Source organism: Halichoeres trimaculatus, unplaced genomic scaffold (genome assembly GCF_033239565.1).
Source record: "Halichoeres trimaculatus isolate MK-OKI-2021-1 unplaced genomic scaffold, fHalTri1.1 fHalTri1_scaffold_10, whole genome shotgun sequence".
Classification (NCBI taxonomy): Eukaryota; Metazoa; Chordata; class Actinopteri; order Labriformes; family Labridae; genus Halichoeres; species Halichoeres trimaculatus.
The window spans coordinates 1,483,188-1,500,000 of record NW_027437187.1 but is presented as its reverse complement, the minus strand read 5'-3'; the positions used below and the strand labels follow the sequence as shown (position 1 = coordinate 1,500,000).

At 43.2% G+C, this 16,813-nt stretch overlaps 1 protein-coding gene across 1 annotated transcript in view; it reads right to left on the bottom strand.

The window, feature by feature from the left end:
• The window catches only part of pard6a (par-6 family cell polarity regulator alpha), a 47,045-nt gene extending 30,469 nt beyond the window's left edge, over nt 1-16,576 (bottom strand). Inside the window, exon 1 of the mRNA XM_074678191.1 lies at nt 16,129-16,576. Within this exon, the coding sequence (XP_074534292.1) occupies nt 16,129-16,248 (120 nt within the window). The 5' untranslated portion in view covers nt 16,249-16,576. The remainder of the gene's footprint in view (nt 1-16,128) is intronic.
• Nucleotides 16,577-16,813: the final 237 nt, after the last annotated feature.

The following is a 16,813-nucleotide window of genomic DNA, read 5'->3' as shown; positions in this document are numbered from 1 at the left end:
GCAGAGGGGGAGGAGGTACGTGATGAGGAGGAGGGGCCCCAAGACAGAGCCCTGGGGCACACCTGAGGTAACTGGGGAGGGATCAGACCGGAAGGACTGTAACTGGATGAACTGAGTGCGGCCTTTGAGATAGGACTGAAACCAACTGAGGGGGGTGTGAGTGATGCCAATGGAGGAGAGACGACTGAGAAGGATGGGATGTGAGATGGTGTCAAAGGCCGCACTCAGGTCAAGAAGGATGAGGATGGAGAGTGAACCAGAATCAGCTGCCATGAGGAGGTCATTAGTGATTTTAAGGAGGGCTGTTTCAGTGCTGTGACGGGGGCGAAAACCGGACTGGAAAGGCTCATAGAGGTTATTGTGGGTAAGGTGGGAGTGGAGTTGGCTGGCAACTATTTTCTCAAGAATTTAGGAGATGAATGGTAAGTGGGATATAGGGCGGAGGTTATTGAAGTCATGGGGATCTGAACCAGGTTTCTTAGGACTGGGGGTAACGGCTGCAGATTTGAAAGAGGAGGGAACAATACCGGTAGAGAGTGAGGAGTGAATAATGGAGGAGAGGAGAGGGAGGATTTCACTAGGGTAGTAGGGAGGGGATCGAGCTGGCAGGTAGAGGGCTTAGAATTTTTAATGAGAGTAGCGATTTCAGATTGAGCGGGGAGATAACACCTCTTCAGAGCCCCAAGACAGTCCAGCTGCAGACCTCCACTCTCAGCTGACTCTATTGGGGGCTCCACTCCTCCACCATCAGAAGGAAGTGACATCAGGATACGAAGTCACAAATTTCAAAGTTACATTGGGTGGACTGGATACTTCCTGTTTTTCTGCATTTTAACTTCCCTGGTTAACTTGATTTCTCAATGGTGTTACATTGAAAAAAAAAAAAAAAAAAAAATATATATATATATATATATATATATATATATATATATATATATTGATAACAACATGAATTAGTGTCACCTCTGTTTGATGTAACAATCTCCAGTGTTTTCATTTCCTCAGTAGTTTCAATATTAGACTGATGATCTACACCAGTGAACAGATACACTGAGGTCTAGTTTTATGAATACTGAGGTAAATGTAGGGATGGGTATGGAGAACAGGCCTTAATGCTTGATGATTTCATGGCCAATTATTTACATAACACTGGAGCGGCCTGACCTTATCTTAGCAGATAGCAGTTTCCAAAGAAAACTCTGATTCAGGATTTTCAGCTTGAAGTTTGACTGAAGAACTAAACACACAAAGAACTGAACATCACTCTCTCACACCAGATTACTTTTCAATACATTCACCATGTTATACATCTCCTAATGGACCAAAAACCATACAAAAAACTTAGTGTTATCATGATGCTAACATATAAGGGAAGTTGCATTGATATGCTAGCGATTAGCATACATTGGTATAATTTGGTTTTCAACCAGAATTTCAACTTTCATCACAGAAACAGATCACAGTTACTCTCTGTGAATAATACTGAAAACTCTATAGGCTCCAATTTCATAGACCAGGCGCAAGCACAGGCGCACCTGCCCTGCGCAGGCCTTCGCCTCGCGGACAGGGCGTGACCGGCGCACTTAGCAAGTTTCCTGCAGTGCCAAGAGAGGCGCAGTCAAGGTACAGAGGAGCGCAGAGGTGTGCGTCCACGCCTCCCTCCGCACGAATGGCAGAGGGAGGAGAAAAGCCATGAGTGGGTTTAACACAGCCGAGCGCTGTTTTCACCAATCAAATGAGCGCCTCTCCTCGCCTTTAAATGCGCTGCGGCCGAGGCCCAGCGTCTGATTGGTCTGAGTGATCCACAGCACCGCGGAAACAGTGTGCTGGAAAGACCCGGTAGTGGAGACGGTCAGAGCTGCTGTCCCTGCAGCAGGAGAATAGACAGTGGGGCGCATCTGGGGACTCGAAGCGCGTCACCATGTGGGCCAGCTCCCGGGACAGATGTAATCTGTTCCTTTGCCATTACTAGGAGTACAAAATGAAGAGACAGTTACACAGCTGGCTTATCCATTCAGAATACTTTTGATCCACCTGCACTCCTGGTTTGTCATCACCAAATAGCAGAACCTTTGGTGATATACTGTATACTCTCCTGGTGTCTCCACCTCATCCTCCTTACAATAATGTACTCCATCTTTTTAGATCACGTTAAAAATAAAGACTAAAACAGAGAAATGTGGGAAATCACAGGTAAATCCTGGGTGACATACATTTATTTTGTCTCTTTTTTCTTCGTCTTTTCCCTCCCTCTTTTCTTTGAATTAAATGAAATGAGAGAACCAGATATATACTCAGTATCAGATGTTAAGTCTGTTTATTGTTTAATTGTAAGATGTGCATCAAACTTCCAGCTGCCGTCAGGTTAACTTTCCATTATGACAAACGGCTTTAATCTGACATCAGATGTGACGGGACAGTTAATATAGATATAAATGTATATGCTGGTTCAGACGGTTACATTAAATAGTGATTGCTGTGATTGTTTACTGCATCAAAATGTGCCTGACACTCTGGAAACCTGCCTCTGAGGCTTTGTTGACATGTGCGCACATGTGCGCCTGTCACCAAATTACAGCTGTGGAGGGTGCGCTCCGCTTTGCGCCGAGGATAGACCAGGTTGGAGCTGGCGAGCTTTCAGTGCACTTTCTGCACTGTTTTTGGCACAAAATTGTCACTGCGCCAACATGAATCTGCTGACACCTCCCCCTGGTGCGCCGTCACACGCTTCTCTGTGCAGACGGTCTACCAAATTGTCAAACTGGCAGCGCACGGCAGTGCGCCGCACAAAATTAGCACTGCACAGGGTGCGCCAGGCTTGCGCCCCCTGCGCTGCACCACAAAATTAGAGCCCTAAATGTTAAAATACAAACAGGTAAATGTTTTCAATAGGAAGAGAAAAGAAAAGTTACTGCAGGCTCATATGTGCTATAAACACTTTGAGACACTGTGCTCTATTTCAGTCATTGACAAAACAATACATTTACATCAGTTGATGTGTGATTTTTACCTATTTATATTTGATTATGTCCAGGGGGAATCCAGATCCAGTGACTAATTTCATATTTATTAATATTAAATTCGTAGTAAACTCAATAAGATTCCATTATTTTTGTTTTGTTTCTCTTTAACACAACATCCTGACATCACTTCCTTTTCACTGTAGAGGGGGTCTTAGAGTGGTGCCTCCAAGAGAGTCGGCTGAGGGTGGAGGTCCGCAGCTGGACCCCCCCTTCAGAGACTTTAGGGTGTTGTCACTGAGAGAATCTCCATGCTTCATACTGTGTCCATTGATGAAGCCCAGAGTCCCGCTCTCTAACCCCTCACAGTCTGTAAGTCAGAAACAATATGGACAGATGCTTAAACACATAAGACTGCTCTCCCAGAGTGATCGGTTTCAAACACTCATAGTAACTGAACTCAAACAGTCAAACAAAAGAAGAGGATCTTACAGTGAGAATGCTCTGGAGGAGCTCAGATTGATTTGGAGCTGGATAAATGGAATTATTTTAAATATTCCCTTCAATAATTCTTCATATGAAGAACTAAGTAAAGTATGTGTGACTGAGAGGAGAGGTGTGTGCGCTGGACTGAAACACAAACTGATGGAATATTTCAGGAATTTCACTTCAAGCCAAACCTGACATTCCAGCTGAGAACAGGAATTTGTAAAGAGTGTTTTCCATCCCAAACACAGAGAAACCATCAGAAAGTCATAACAGAGAGCTCAGCCTGTTCGTGTTGCAGGATACAAACCATCAAACACAAACCGTACTGCTCTGATTCAACTGTTTTTACCCCGACTGGCCTGCTGCAGCACGCTCAGAAGATGACAGGTGGAGGTGTGAGCTTCATTCAGGGACGTGTACGAGTGAAAACAACCTGAGTCAGATACATCACAGGCTCAGATCTCCAGTGTTTTTAATTAGCTGCAGACAGTCTTTAAGGAGGTGTGTGTTTTGATATGTGATGTGTTGATGTCCTTCACCAGCTGAAGGGTCATTTATCAGACTTTAGATTTATTATAAGCTTTAAATACTCAAAGCTCTAAAATAAAAAGATTCTACTGTTTAGCTTTCTCCTGTCCCTTTTCTTTAAGACGCTGTAGCTTCAGATTCTTGCTCTTCTGAGCAAAAAATCTGACCCGACCACAGATACTACGAAACAGTATGTACGCTCTAACAGGTGATAGCTCTGCTTCCTTAACTCCTAAAAGTGTAATTCTGCTTATTGATCAGATTCTTTATTGATTCCCTTATCATTTTCTCCTGTGATTTTTCTCTGAACAAAAAGTAGCTTCACAGGTTTTCTGTGTCAACAACATTTCATTGAGTTTATAAGTGAATAAATATGAAATTGGTCGCTGGATCTGGATATCCCTGGACAAAAGTAAAAAGTAAGAATTGCACATCAGATGATGCTGATGTACTGTATTGTTATATATCATTGACTAAGGTAGGCTAGTGTCTCTAAGTGGTTGTAGCAGTTGTTTAAGTTGTTTGGAACCTTGGTGTACTTATGAAGCCAGCCATGAGCCTGCATGTAACTTTTCTTTCATTTGCCTGCTTGTATTTTGACATGTGGAGTTACGGTATAGTTTACAAAGAGTAACTGTGATATGTATCTGTGATGAAAGTTGAAATTCTATTCTGAACCCCAAGTTATACCCATGTATACTAACAGCTAGCATATCAATGCAATTTCCCTTATATGTTTGCATCAAGCTAGCACTATTTTGTTCAAATGTTTTTTGGTAAATAAGGAGATGTATGCCATGTTAAATGTATCATCACAGAGAGGTCTGTATGAACAGGAATCTCCTGTGAGTGAGTAATGTTCAATTCTTTGTGAGTTCAGTTCTTCAAACTTCAAACCGACAATCCAAAATCAGAGGGAAACTGTTTTCTTAGGAAACTGTTTTCATCTGCTAAGTTAAGATAGCTGGTGCAGGTCGGCTTGAGGTCCAGCAGCTCTGGCATAGTGTAAAGAATCAATAAGGGAATCATTAAGCATAAAGGCTATCAATGTCAATGGATTGAACATTTTTTATCAATTCTCAGGTGGAACCAGTTTTCAATTACCACCATAAGTATGGACTCACTTTAAACTGGACTGATGTTCCAGAGTGAACGCAGAGGCTTTACAGAGTACATGCTCAGTAAAGCAGTACAGAGAAGGTTCTGGAAACTGTGTAGAAAGAAAAACCCTGGAAGAAAACCCATTTTGGGGGTCTCTTGGTGAGTTATCCAAAGTCTTTCAACTGTCAGCTCTAATATCATTACTTTAGGAACCATAAGTGAGGAGGGAACACAGTGGATATGAGACTCTGCTGTGCATTAAGATGTTGATCTGTTCTCTGTGCTCCTTATGACACAGACCAGCTGTCTGTGCTCCATGGCACGGACCTTGTACCTAAGTTTACTTAGAGTGTTTAATGATCTTTTATTAATAAATTAAATGTATGACTTGACTATGTGATGTTGGCTAATTTTAAAATGAAATGTATAAGGGATTAAATAAGTCAGGGTTTTTATTTTTTTATGTTTTTTTTAAGTTAACTTCTAATTATCACTACTAGGACAGTAATTTAAGCACAGACAGTCAATGCTCCTGACAGAACTGCATCTCAATGTACAGCAGGGTTTCATACCCACTGCGCTACCCATGGGACCCATGGTTGCTAAAGCAGTTTTGATTCAGTCATTTCAGCTGCCTGGTCTCAATTTAGATGTAAACTTAGCAAGTAGATATCAAGTATACTAAACTCAATGAAGTCTACATGAGTTCATGCAGGAGATGGAAGTCATACCCCCACCTGCTATCAGCCGAAAGGCTGATAATTGTCAACCAATCACAGTGTGTGAACATATCAGCGGCTTGTGGTAGATCTCCACTGAATTAGAGCTGGTCCGATCATCTGGTGTATTGGTGAATGCTAAGAGCAGGGGTGGAGCAACAGATGCTCATTTAGTTAAAGACAGTCAGCAGATTCAGCAGCACAAGCACGACATGATAGACCAAGATGATTGTAACAATGCTACTGTTGGACTGTTGTACACACTTGTGCGAAGTGGAGCATGGCATTAGCATTTCCACTGAAAACGCTGGATAACTGTTTACGCGGCAACGGTGTCGGCAGCATTACAGAAACATTCCGCTCTGCAGGCCGTTTTCAAAAAGCTGGTCTGAAGAAAGGACTTCTCACATGTCTGCCGTGTCAGACTGGAGACAGTAACAGCAGACCTGTGAGCCTGAGCTCAGGGAAACACAAACCCTCAGTTCACACATTAGCAGATCATACACTGCAGAACTGTATCAGAAGTCACATGTTGAAACAGACACGCAACTGAGAAGCTTGCCTCAGCTCCAGCTGATGACTGGTTGGTGTGAAAGCACAGATGAATTTTTCCACTCTGAGAAAGAAATGGTGTGTTTACAGAGTGCTCTGTATATTCTCATATTGCACACATCACTAGGCCTGTCTATGACGGACACTTTGAAACATCTGCACTGACACTCTGCATGAGCACATTGTCTGGTCTGCTTATGAAACAGGTCACATGGACGGACAGCAATTTTCATAGTTTTTGATTTTTCTGCCTTTTTCTTCAATAACTTTATCCAAAGTGTAGTAGACGCTGTGAGTCTGTGCAGATGGAACACTTTGAAGAGGACAGGTCACAGCTCATGTCGTCTCTGACAGCAGGCTCAGCAGGGAAATGTGAAGGAGCAGCATTTGCATTAATTCAGTAAAGGTAACCTGAGCCAAGGCATGTTGTTGCCTTTCTTTTACATTTACGATAAGAACAGCTGAAAATCATCTCACACAGGACACAGTTTTCACTGACAGCCTGTTGGTGTGATGAAAATGCACCTGTGCTCCCTCGGATAAGACTCTGGAGATTTTTAAGGTTGTTGATTGTTCTTTGTATCAAAGAGCCAAATGTCAATCACAAAGAAGACGAATTGCTGGATGACTTCCATCGTTGCTCTTTGTTCACTGCTCTTTTTCTTCTTTGTTGAATTTATTGGCAGGGTACACTGTCATACTACTATGGCGTCATGCTAATATGTAGGTCATGCAGCTATAGGTATCTTGTTTTAATGCCACCTATGAAGAGGGGGAAACACAAACAGGATCTCACTCTATACTGTTCTATACTTATTTTTTTTTTTTTGTTTGTTTTGTTTTTTTTTGTTTTGTTTTGTTTTGTTTTGTTTTGTTTTTATCACAGAGCCTACACCCTTTGTCTGACGACTTACTGAAATTATTTATGGCTTTGGCAAATTTCTCAAAATCTCTGGCAATGCCACTGGGAACTCTCAGAGCCAATGCTACCACTTTAATTTGATTCCCATTCTGGTGGTCACTGTCAGGATTTGTATGCCGAGGGGAATAAAGGTTACCCCAGTGTTTCATCAGATGTTTAGAGCAAATTTTACCCCTTCCTAGACAGGGTTAGGGTTAGACTTTAAGGGTGGAGCTCAGAGGCCTATATCACGAAGCGCAGTCAACTTATCCACGGTAACTCACATCTATCCAGGATTGAGTAACCGTAACAATGGCAATCAGGATAATTGATAGCACGACCCAAGTTATCAAGACAGTAACTCAACCCAGGATTGTCTCATCAAGAGCCATGAACGCGCACATAAAAAAGGAGGGCTCAGAGGCAGCTGACCAATCACAATCATGAGCGACTAAGAAAGCTCCGTACGTCACCGCTGAAGAGCAGCGGCTGATAATGCAGCAATACAAGGAGGAGAGAAGCAATAACTCGGTAAGGGGGAACACGGTAGCAGCGGCCAACCGCAGGCAAAATGCATGGCAACACATAGCGGACTGTGTAAATGTTACTCATCAGTGGCTCAGTATGATAGTGATCACACTTCTAAATCTCATAAAATAATAAATGCTACTGTGCAAATGACTTGGTGTTTTCCAATCACCATGTCATTCTCCCAGATGTAATCCTTCTGGAGTCAGAAGAACATGGAGATGAAAAAACAGATAAAAAACAAATACATAATCACGTCTGATAAGTCTGTTTGAAGCAGTGGCGATTGCTGAACACCCTTTCTCTTCGTAAAGTTCTTCTTACAACTTGTGCCTCTGTCCACTGGGTTTGGGAGAAAAGGGCAGGCCATTGTTTCGAAGAAGCCGATTGGCCAGTGGGAGGGGCTTTTTATAGGATTAGATTCAACCTCCAAATTATCCTGCTCCAGAGCAGGAAAGTCGTTTGGAGTAGGTCACCATGGTGATCTACTCTGATAAAAAAGGAACCCGCTTCGTGCTATCGGTAATGGAGAGTTAACCCTGAAGTTATCTTGCTAAGACACTAATCCTGCTTAGTGATATTAGGCCTCAGTTCTTTCAGGCAGAATTCCCTTTATCAAAACGAATGTCTTGCCCAGGTTATTGTGCTCCTAACAGATAATCCCTATACTACTATCAAACAAAGTGCTGAAACTACTTAACAGCTGGTTCAACCTCCAAATTAGAGATTTCATTTCCAGGAGAAGGTTCCTCAAAACGAATGCCACTATGTCACCCATTAAAGAGCTACTGCATCAGTGTCCAACTAAAGAAACTTATTTTTAAGACTCGTTTCTATGAAGTGCAAAACCAGACTGATGTTTTGACATGGCAAGATGGACTGGGTTTGACTGCGCAGTGCTAATTTTGTGCAATTTGACAATTTGGTAGACCGTCTGTGCAGAGATGGGTGTGACTACACACCAGGGGGAATTGACGGTGCACCAGGGGGAGGTGTCGGCATATTCATGTTGGTACAGTGACAATTTCCTGCCAAAAAAGTACGCTGAAAGCTCGCCACCTAGTCTATCCTCGGTGCAAAGCGGAGCGCACCCTCCACAGCTGTAATTTGGTGACAGGCGCACATGTGCGCACATGTCAACAAAGCCTCAGAGGCAAGTTTCCAGAGTGTCAGGCACATTTTAATGCAATAAACAATCACAGCAATCACAATTTAATGTAACCGTCTGAACCAGCATATACATTTATATTTATATTAACTGTCCCGCCACATCTGATGTCAGATTAAAGCCGTTGGTCATAATGGAAAGTTAACCTGACGGTGCTGGGGATCACTCAGACCAATCAGACGCTGCGCCTCAGCCGTGGGGCATTTAAAGGCAAGGAGAGGCGCTTATTTGATTGGTGAAAACAGTGCTCGGCTGTGTTAAACCCACTCACAGCTTTTCTCCTCCCTCTCTGCCATTTGCGCGGAGGAAGATGTGAACTGCGCTCCTCTGCGCTCCTCTGCGCCTTGACTGCGCCTCTTTTGGCACTGCAGGAAACTTGCGCCGGTTACGCCCTGTACGCACGGCAAGGCCGGCACAGGGCAGGTGCGCCTCCGCTTGCGCCTGGTCTATGAAATTAGAGCCCTGAGTCTACAATGTAAATTCTCTCATACACACTGTGTTTGGGTTTGCCCTTAAATTAATTAAAGCTGGGTTGATATTCTACATGATATGAAAAAAAATCTTGGTATTTCTGAGTTTAAATCCTATCTTAACTTCCGGGTCGCCCATGTCAAGACGGTATAGTTGGTACCTGCTATAGCAGACTGTATAATATTCATACCTATGTGCTGTAAGAAAGAAGATCTTTTTGTCAAGGACAGGTGAAAAGCCACCCTCTAAAGCAAACTGGTATCAATTCTTATCATGGATTGTTTTCCTCTTGAATGCCTGACTTGTCTGCTTCACACAACAAAAAGCCACTTTTTGCACACATGGACACAATATCTCTGTTTCTCAAACATTCGCAGGTATTGTACTGGACTATTTATGGACTCTGACCCATTTTAAAGAAATGGACTTATAAGGAAAAGCCCTGTGGGTTGTATCTTCTTTCATGTGCTGAGCTTTCAGTGTTTTTGTTGTTTGTAAAAAAAAAAAAAAAAAAAAGGAAAAAGATATAAACATATCTTCAGAAAAACTTGAAATCCATCAAAAGAAGGTCATCTTGCACCCTTCATGCTCACAGGGACAGTTTAGGTCAGGAGCTTTTGTCTCTGAAATCTATGTAAATGTAATCTATTGTCTAATCTGTCATCAGAGCAGGCTGTGAGCTGATTGGTCCTTCACCTGATAACATCTCTATATTTCTGCTGAGCTGCAGGACAGGTGCGTCTGTGAGCCCGGCCGCAGACAACAATCAACACGTTTCCTGATCTCTGAGGTATGACGTGAACATGCAGAGGTTAACTCTGAAACACTGAACTCTCTCCTCAGCTCCATGCCAACATGCCTCTGTGGCTGAACACCGTGCTGTGTGTGAAGATACATGCTGATAATGTTTGTCTCAGGTGTGCCTGAAACAGGAAACATGCCAGTGTGGGTGTGGAGATAAACACAGGTAATTAAACTCTGAACATGGTTTCACAGATTACTGTGAGGAAAGCAGGTTTATGTAATTATGTAAATGGATTAAACTCACACTGCCTCACTCTGCCGAGGTAAATGGAGCCATTATTAACACTACAGTGAAAGAGCAGAAACGTGTTTCTTTCAGATTGCGTAACCTTACAAGAAAACTAATTAGCAGTCCAACAATCAGCCGTGCTCTGAAAATGAATCACTGCTGCTGCTGAAAAGTGACAAACACAGCCAACATGAGAAAGTCACAAAGCAACATGACTGGCTCTCTAAGGAGGCCATGTCCTTCTCTTTAATCACAGGACTGCTACAAATGCTTCTATCTCTCACTGTTGTTCTGACACAGTTTTACAAAACCTCAGACTGGACCTCGTTTCTTTAAACATTAAACACACACCTAATACTTCCACAGGTGTCATCTACAAAACACTGTGTGCTGGGACAATGATGCACCACCCACCTTAACCAAGGTAAGGGTGACTGAATCAGATTATGATACCGTGGCTACGGAAAGTGTTCAGACCCCATTGACAAAGTCATTTAAGTTAGTTTTGAATGCTTGTGGTCATGTGATATTTCCGTTTTGCTTTTTTAATAAATCTGTAAAAATGTCTAAAATTGAGTGTTTTGTGTCAATATGGGGTGCTGTGTGCACAGTATTGAAGAAAAACTAACTTGAATGACTTTATCAGGTGGCTGTAATCTGACAGAGAGTGAAAAATTTAAGGGGGACTGAATACTTTCTGCACCCACTGTACATACTATATATGCATATTAAAGTCTGAAGACACAGCAGGTCTTATCTCCCACGAATCATTCTTGTTTAGAGAAGCCAAACAGCTGACTATTCTAGAAAGACTGGTTCAACAGCTAAAACATTTTGTCAGGGGCTTTGGGCAATAACAAGATTTCCACCTGAACAAAGTGTCAGAATTTACAAGACAGATGTGAAGGCGATGTTTGTGAAGGAACCACCAATGGCTGAAATATATTGTTTTTACCGCGCTTGAATTGAAAAAAAAAATGTGTTAGTGTGTTTAACTGAGCACCAACCTGCGAGGTTTAAAAGTGACACCCAGCAGAAATGACAAAACCTGCAGTTCCCTGAGTGTCCACTAGAATCTGTCTGGTGGAGGGTTGTGTGAAGGGTAGTAAATCAATACGCAAAACCGTTTTAGGTGACAGCTGCCTTTTTTCTGAAGATAAAGTTGTTATTGGTTAGTAGTCTTAAGGAGACAGCAGCTAAAACAAAGTGATCGGGCTGAAAGGGTTTGCAGGAGTTTTTTTGAAACACAGGTGTGAGGAAAATGCGGACATTTAAGCTGTAAAATGTGATATTAACTCGGAAGGTACCAGGGGGACACGGTAAAGCCTTATAATTCCCTCTCTTTAAATAAGTCCAAGGTTTGTAACCTGACAGTCAGTTTTCTGCAGTTCTGGTTTTCATGTCTGTCTCACCACAGTGTAAAGCCTGAGTATGTTCTACCAGTGCTCATCTACCAGCTCCAACCTCACCAAGCAGAGGTAACGAAACCTCACTCTTCATTTTATTGATAGACTCTCAAGTTTGAACAGACCACTGCAGAAAAACTGCTGACTGTGGGTTGGAATCAACATTAGCACCAACAGATTAACCTGTGTTTAAGCCTTTAGCTCATGTTTTAGCCTTTAGCTTGTGTTTTAGCCTTAAGCTCATTTTTTAGCCTTTAGCTTGTGTTTTAGCCATTTTTCTGTGTTTTAGCCTATAGCTTGTGAACTAACTCTCCTATTTATCTTTCTTCTTCTCTTCTGTCCTTTTTCTGTCTGACAGTTAGGCTCCAGTGTCCACCATCACTACAAAATCAATCACAGAAATAATTTTCAGCAGAAATAAACTCAGATCTCTCTTCTCTTTACTAAACTTCATTAACTGCTGTGGTGTTGTCACAGAGACTTAGATGTGCTGTAAATCATTTTGGTCAACCCAATTGGGAAGCTAAGAAGTAGCATTTAGGAACAACATATATTAGTGCTGGTAATCTCATTTTAAAGTGTGGATTAGGATCAGGCATATATCTAGAAGGGAGACTTTTTCAAGATCACTTACAAACTCCTCACAGCCCCTTAAATGTCAATGCCCAGTTATGCTTTAGCAAACTGGCCTCACTAGGTCTAGGTGTGTGTGTGTGTGTGCGCGCGTGTGTGTGTGTGTATGTGTGTGTGTGTGTGTGTGTGTGTGTGTGTGTGTGTGTGTGTGTGTGTGTGTGTGTGTGTGTGTGTGTGATAAATCTGACATGTCACATAGTGATCATAACTCCACTCTGAGTGTGTCAGTGACACATTCAGCCTACATCTGGACCAGCTCTGATCAGTGAAACATCTTTACTGAGGAAAAAGTTCAGATTACACTGACAGATAGTCACAGTGCAAACACATTACACAGACAGGATTGACACAGGGAGACCATGAGTTGACGCTGGATTTGACTTTTCTTCATACAGGTAGTTAGGCAGGTCACACCTCGTAAACAGATTTCAATGTTTGTTTCTTCTTCACAGGATCCTGCTGACCTGTGTGAGGTCCTGTAGCTGTAAACATCCTCATGTGTCAGATTGTAAAGCAGTGTTTCTCAATTTCGGTCCTGGGGACCCCCTGCCCTGCATGTTTTAGATGTTACCCGAATCCAACACACCTGATTCAAATGATCAGCCCGTCATCAAGCTGTGCTCGAGCCTGATAATGAGCCATTCATTTGAATCAGGTGTGCTGGAGTGGGGTAACATCTAAAACATGCAGGGCAGGGGGTCCCCAGGACCAGGATTGAGAAACACTGCTGTAAAGGTTTCACTAAGGAGTCTTTTTAGTTTTCATCATAAAATCATTAGTGTTATTGACCTGAAGTTTACCTCCCATCACAAGTTGCCTGTATCACTTCATCCTAAATTAGTACTGTAAAGGCTTGAAACATTTAACAGTTGAAATCAAATCTCTGAAATGAAAACATATTGGTGATAAATGATCGTCATTTTAGTTAAGTATCCGTACAGTTGCTGACCACTTTTTCCTTCCTATGTGTACTCTGTTCAGACAAATCAACATTACTCAGAACACTGTGAGCTTTGGCCTGTTTCCACCAAGCGGTTCAGTTCAGTTCGTCTTGGTACAGCACACATTTTGTGGCATTTCAGTTGACTTATCCCAGGACAGGTCCCTGAATTACCAACCTGTACCTACCCACTTTTTGGTACCCTACTGTTGAGGTGTCAGACTAAACTGATCCAATCCCAGAAGGTGGAGCTAGACACACTGCTGTCCGTTGATTGGTGGAAAGACTGGTCACTTCCTGTGTGACAGTGTCATGACAGATGTACTGAAGAACATTAAACAACTACATCAGGTAAATAAAACAGGAACATCTATAGAACTTTGTTATTAGTGAGTGTGTTGCAGGTGATCTACTCAGACTGCGTGCTGATAACAGGAGCAGACATATGGGTCACATACTGCTGCACAGGAGGTGAGAGCTGTGTCCAAAGTGGGGCGCGCCCTCTGCCATGGCAGTGTGCTGTAAGGATAAGTTCAGTTTATACAGCTTTTACATTGTTTATAGAATGAAGTAGAACAAATTACTCACCCAGAAGGCTTTCCTGATCCAAGCAGTGCTTTGTGAGATATTTAGATCCAAAATCGTGCAGCGGACGTCCGTATAATGGGATCCATCGGGGCATAGACAGCTGCTCCTAAAACTTCATTAATCGTCCAAAAACTCATGTTTTTCACCAATCATCATGGTCCGCTCCAGGTTAGTCCTCTGCTGCCGTCTGTGTCACTCCAGACAGCGCTGTGTGGCTGTAATGACCTCTGAACTGACGAAGACTTTGTTTACGTTTGCCCCTCCGTGCATGCGCAGTACTCTCTGGAGAGCTGACTCCACTTCCTCCTTTCTTTGAGCTTGTTATCTGTTAACTTTGGCTCAAAACTGCAATGACACCCATCATATTCAAAGTTCTCCTCTACAACATCTTCATCAGATAGCTATTTGTCCATTTTACAAAAAAACTGGAAGAAGAAAGTTAGCATGTAGCTTGCCATCTTCCCCTGAAACAATGAGCCGCACTGCGCATGCGAAGTGACACAGACTGCAGCAGAGAACTATCTCGGAGCGGACCATGATGGAATATTGGTGAAAACACGAGTTTTTGGACGATTAACGCAGTTTTAGGAGCGGCGCTGTCTATGTCCCCGATGGATCCCATCATACGGACATCCGCTGCACGATTTTGGATCTAAATATCTCCCGAAGCACTGCTTGGATCAGGAAAGCCTTCTGGGTGAGTATTTTGTTCTACTTCATTCTATTAACAATGTAAAAGCTGTATAAACTGAACTTATCCTTCAATAGAGACGCAAAAACAGCGCCCACTAACAGTTTCAGGTTTGATAAATCACTCTGCAAGTGCTAAATGATGATATTTGCAGTGCCTCCTCCCAGATATGATTGGCTAATCAAACGTCTGTCAAAACATGAACCAATGAATTGTATCAATTCCATCAACCATGTATCATACTTCTATCGAGGAAAAGTTATTTGGTGATATATATCTTTATCCTTTTATTGCCCAGGCCTATTTACAAGTAGGATATAGTGCATCCAACTGTATGCTTTATTACCTAAAATAGCTTTCAAAAATTCAAAGAGAACAAAACCTGAGCCTCTCTGCTAACACATTAGCCTGCACATTTATAACAAACACAGAATGTGGTAACTTTTCTGACACTTCCTGCTTCAAACCCAAAAGGCCAGAAGTATCATGTAGTTTGTAATAGCAGACATCAAGAAAATACATCTCAAAGCCACTGAGGTCAGAGCAGACTGGAGGTCTACGGACAGAGAGCTTTGATAAGTGAGACTGAGACTCCTCAAGGCTCAGGTACAAACTTAGAACAGATTGAAAAACACAGAAATCTGCAGCCATTTAACCTGATCTTATTACATGAGGAAATCAAAGCTCATTGGTTTGTCATGCTCCAACAACTTCATGATTTTACCACCTCACCAGCTACACACACACACACACACACACACACACACACACACACACACACACACACACACACACACACACACACACACACACACACACTGACATCAGAGAACCCACAGTGTGCCTTATAATCACTAACACTCATCAACACAACAATGTAACAAAACACAACATCAACACCCAGCTTGATGACAACACGAACAACTGAACACAACATCATCAACACACAGCGTGCCAACACCACACAACTAGAACTACAATACCACAGAACAACACACTGACACACACGGGCAGAGGGACACTGACACAGGGACACTGTCACAGCCTAAGACTGATGGGATAAGAAGGTAAAGCGGGGAATGAGGAAGAGGATGCGGTCTGTGACTGTGAAGGGTAGACAGCGAAATACATGCGAAATCAACCGGAGCACAGACCCGGGTCTAAGGCTGTCTGCGGGGGGACACAGGCCGCCTGACAGCTCCGGTACAGGATCATTCCATCCTGCCCGGGTGTTCCTCCTGAACATCCGGTGAAAACCTCCGTATCTGTGTGATTATGGAGGAACAGACATCACAGAGGAGACCGCAGCAGCTCGTGTCGGTGCCGTCAGAGCCCTACCGGAGCGGCAGCATCGACCGGACCGTGTCTGCTCTTTGTCACCTCCATTACCGGACAAACACCCCCGTTCACCCCCACTCACTTTGCTCTTGACCTCCACCACGCTGTCGGTGAGTTTTAACGGCGTCCGCTGCTGCTGCTGCCGCGACATTCTGCTCCCCTGTACTTGGTGCGTCGTTACGGGCACTGCGGATAAAACCATCCACCGTATCTACACACGGCGCCTCCTCCCCCGTCCTCCGGTAACAGCAGCGGTGATAAAACACATCAAGCAGGCTCTGTCCGTCCACCTGTCCGTCGTTAAATCATGTTCGGGTTAAAGCTCCGCTCGCTCCGTTCGTGTGTGCGCCTCTCGTGCCGTCCTGCGTCAGTGCGCGCGCTGTTGTTGTTCGCTTACGACACGGAGTCCAAAAAAAAGAAAGAAAAAAAAAAAACAACCAGCCCGCAGCGCTCGCGGCAGGTGGAGTCCGGTAAATCCGGTGTGGGATGAGAGGTACCGGTGTAACCCGTCCTCCTCCTCCTTCGACGTGACAGAGGACACACAGGGGGTGGGGCTTAGCTGAGGGATAATAGTACACACACTGCTGTTACTGTACACACACACACACACACACACACGCGCGCGCGCAGTTTCCACTATCAATAATAAGGGAAGAAGTACCAGTGAATTAAAACAAAAGATAAACAAGCAGGCTTTTACGAACTGAATGTAGGAGGTTTATCATTACTATCACTTTTTTCACTATTTCTATAAAAAAAACATCTTG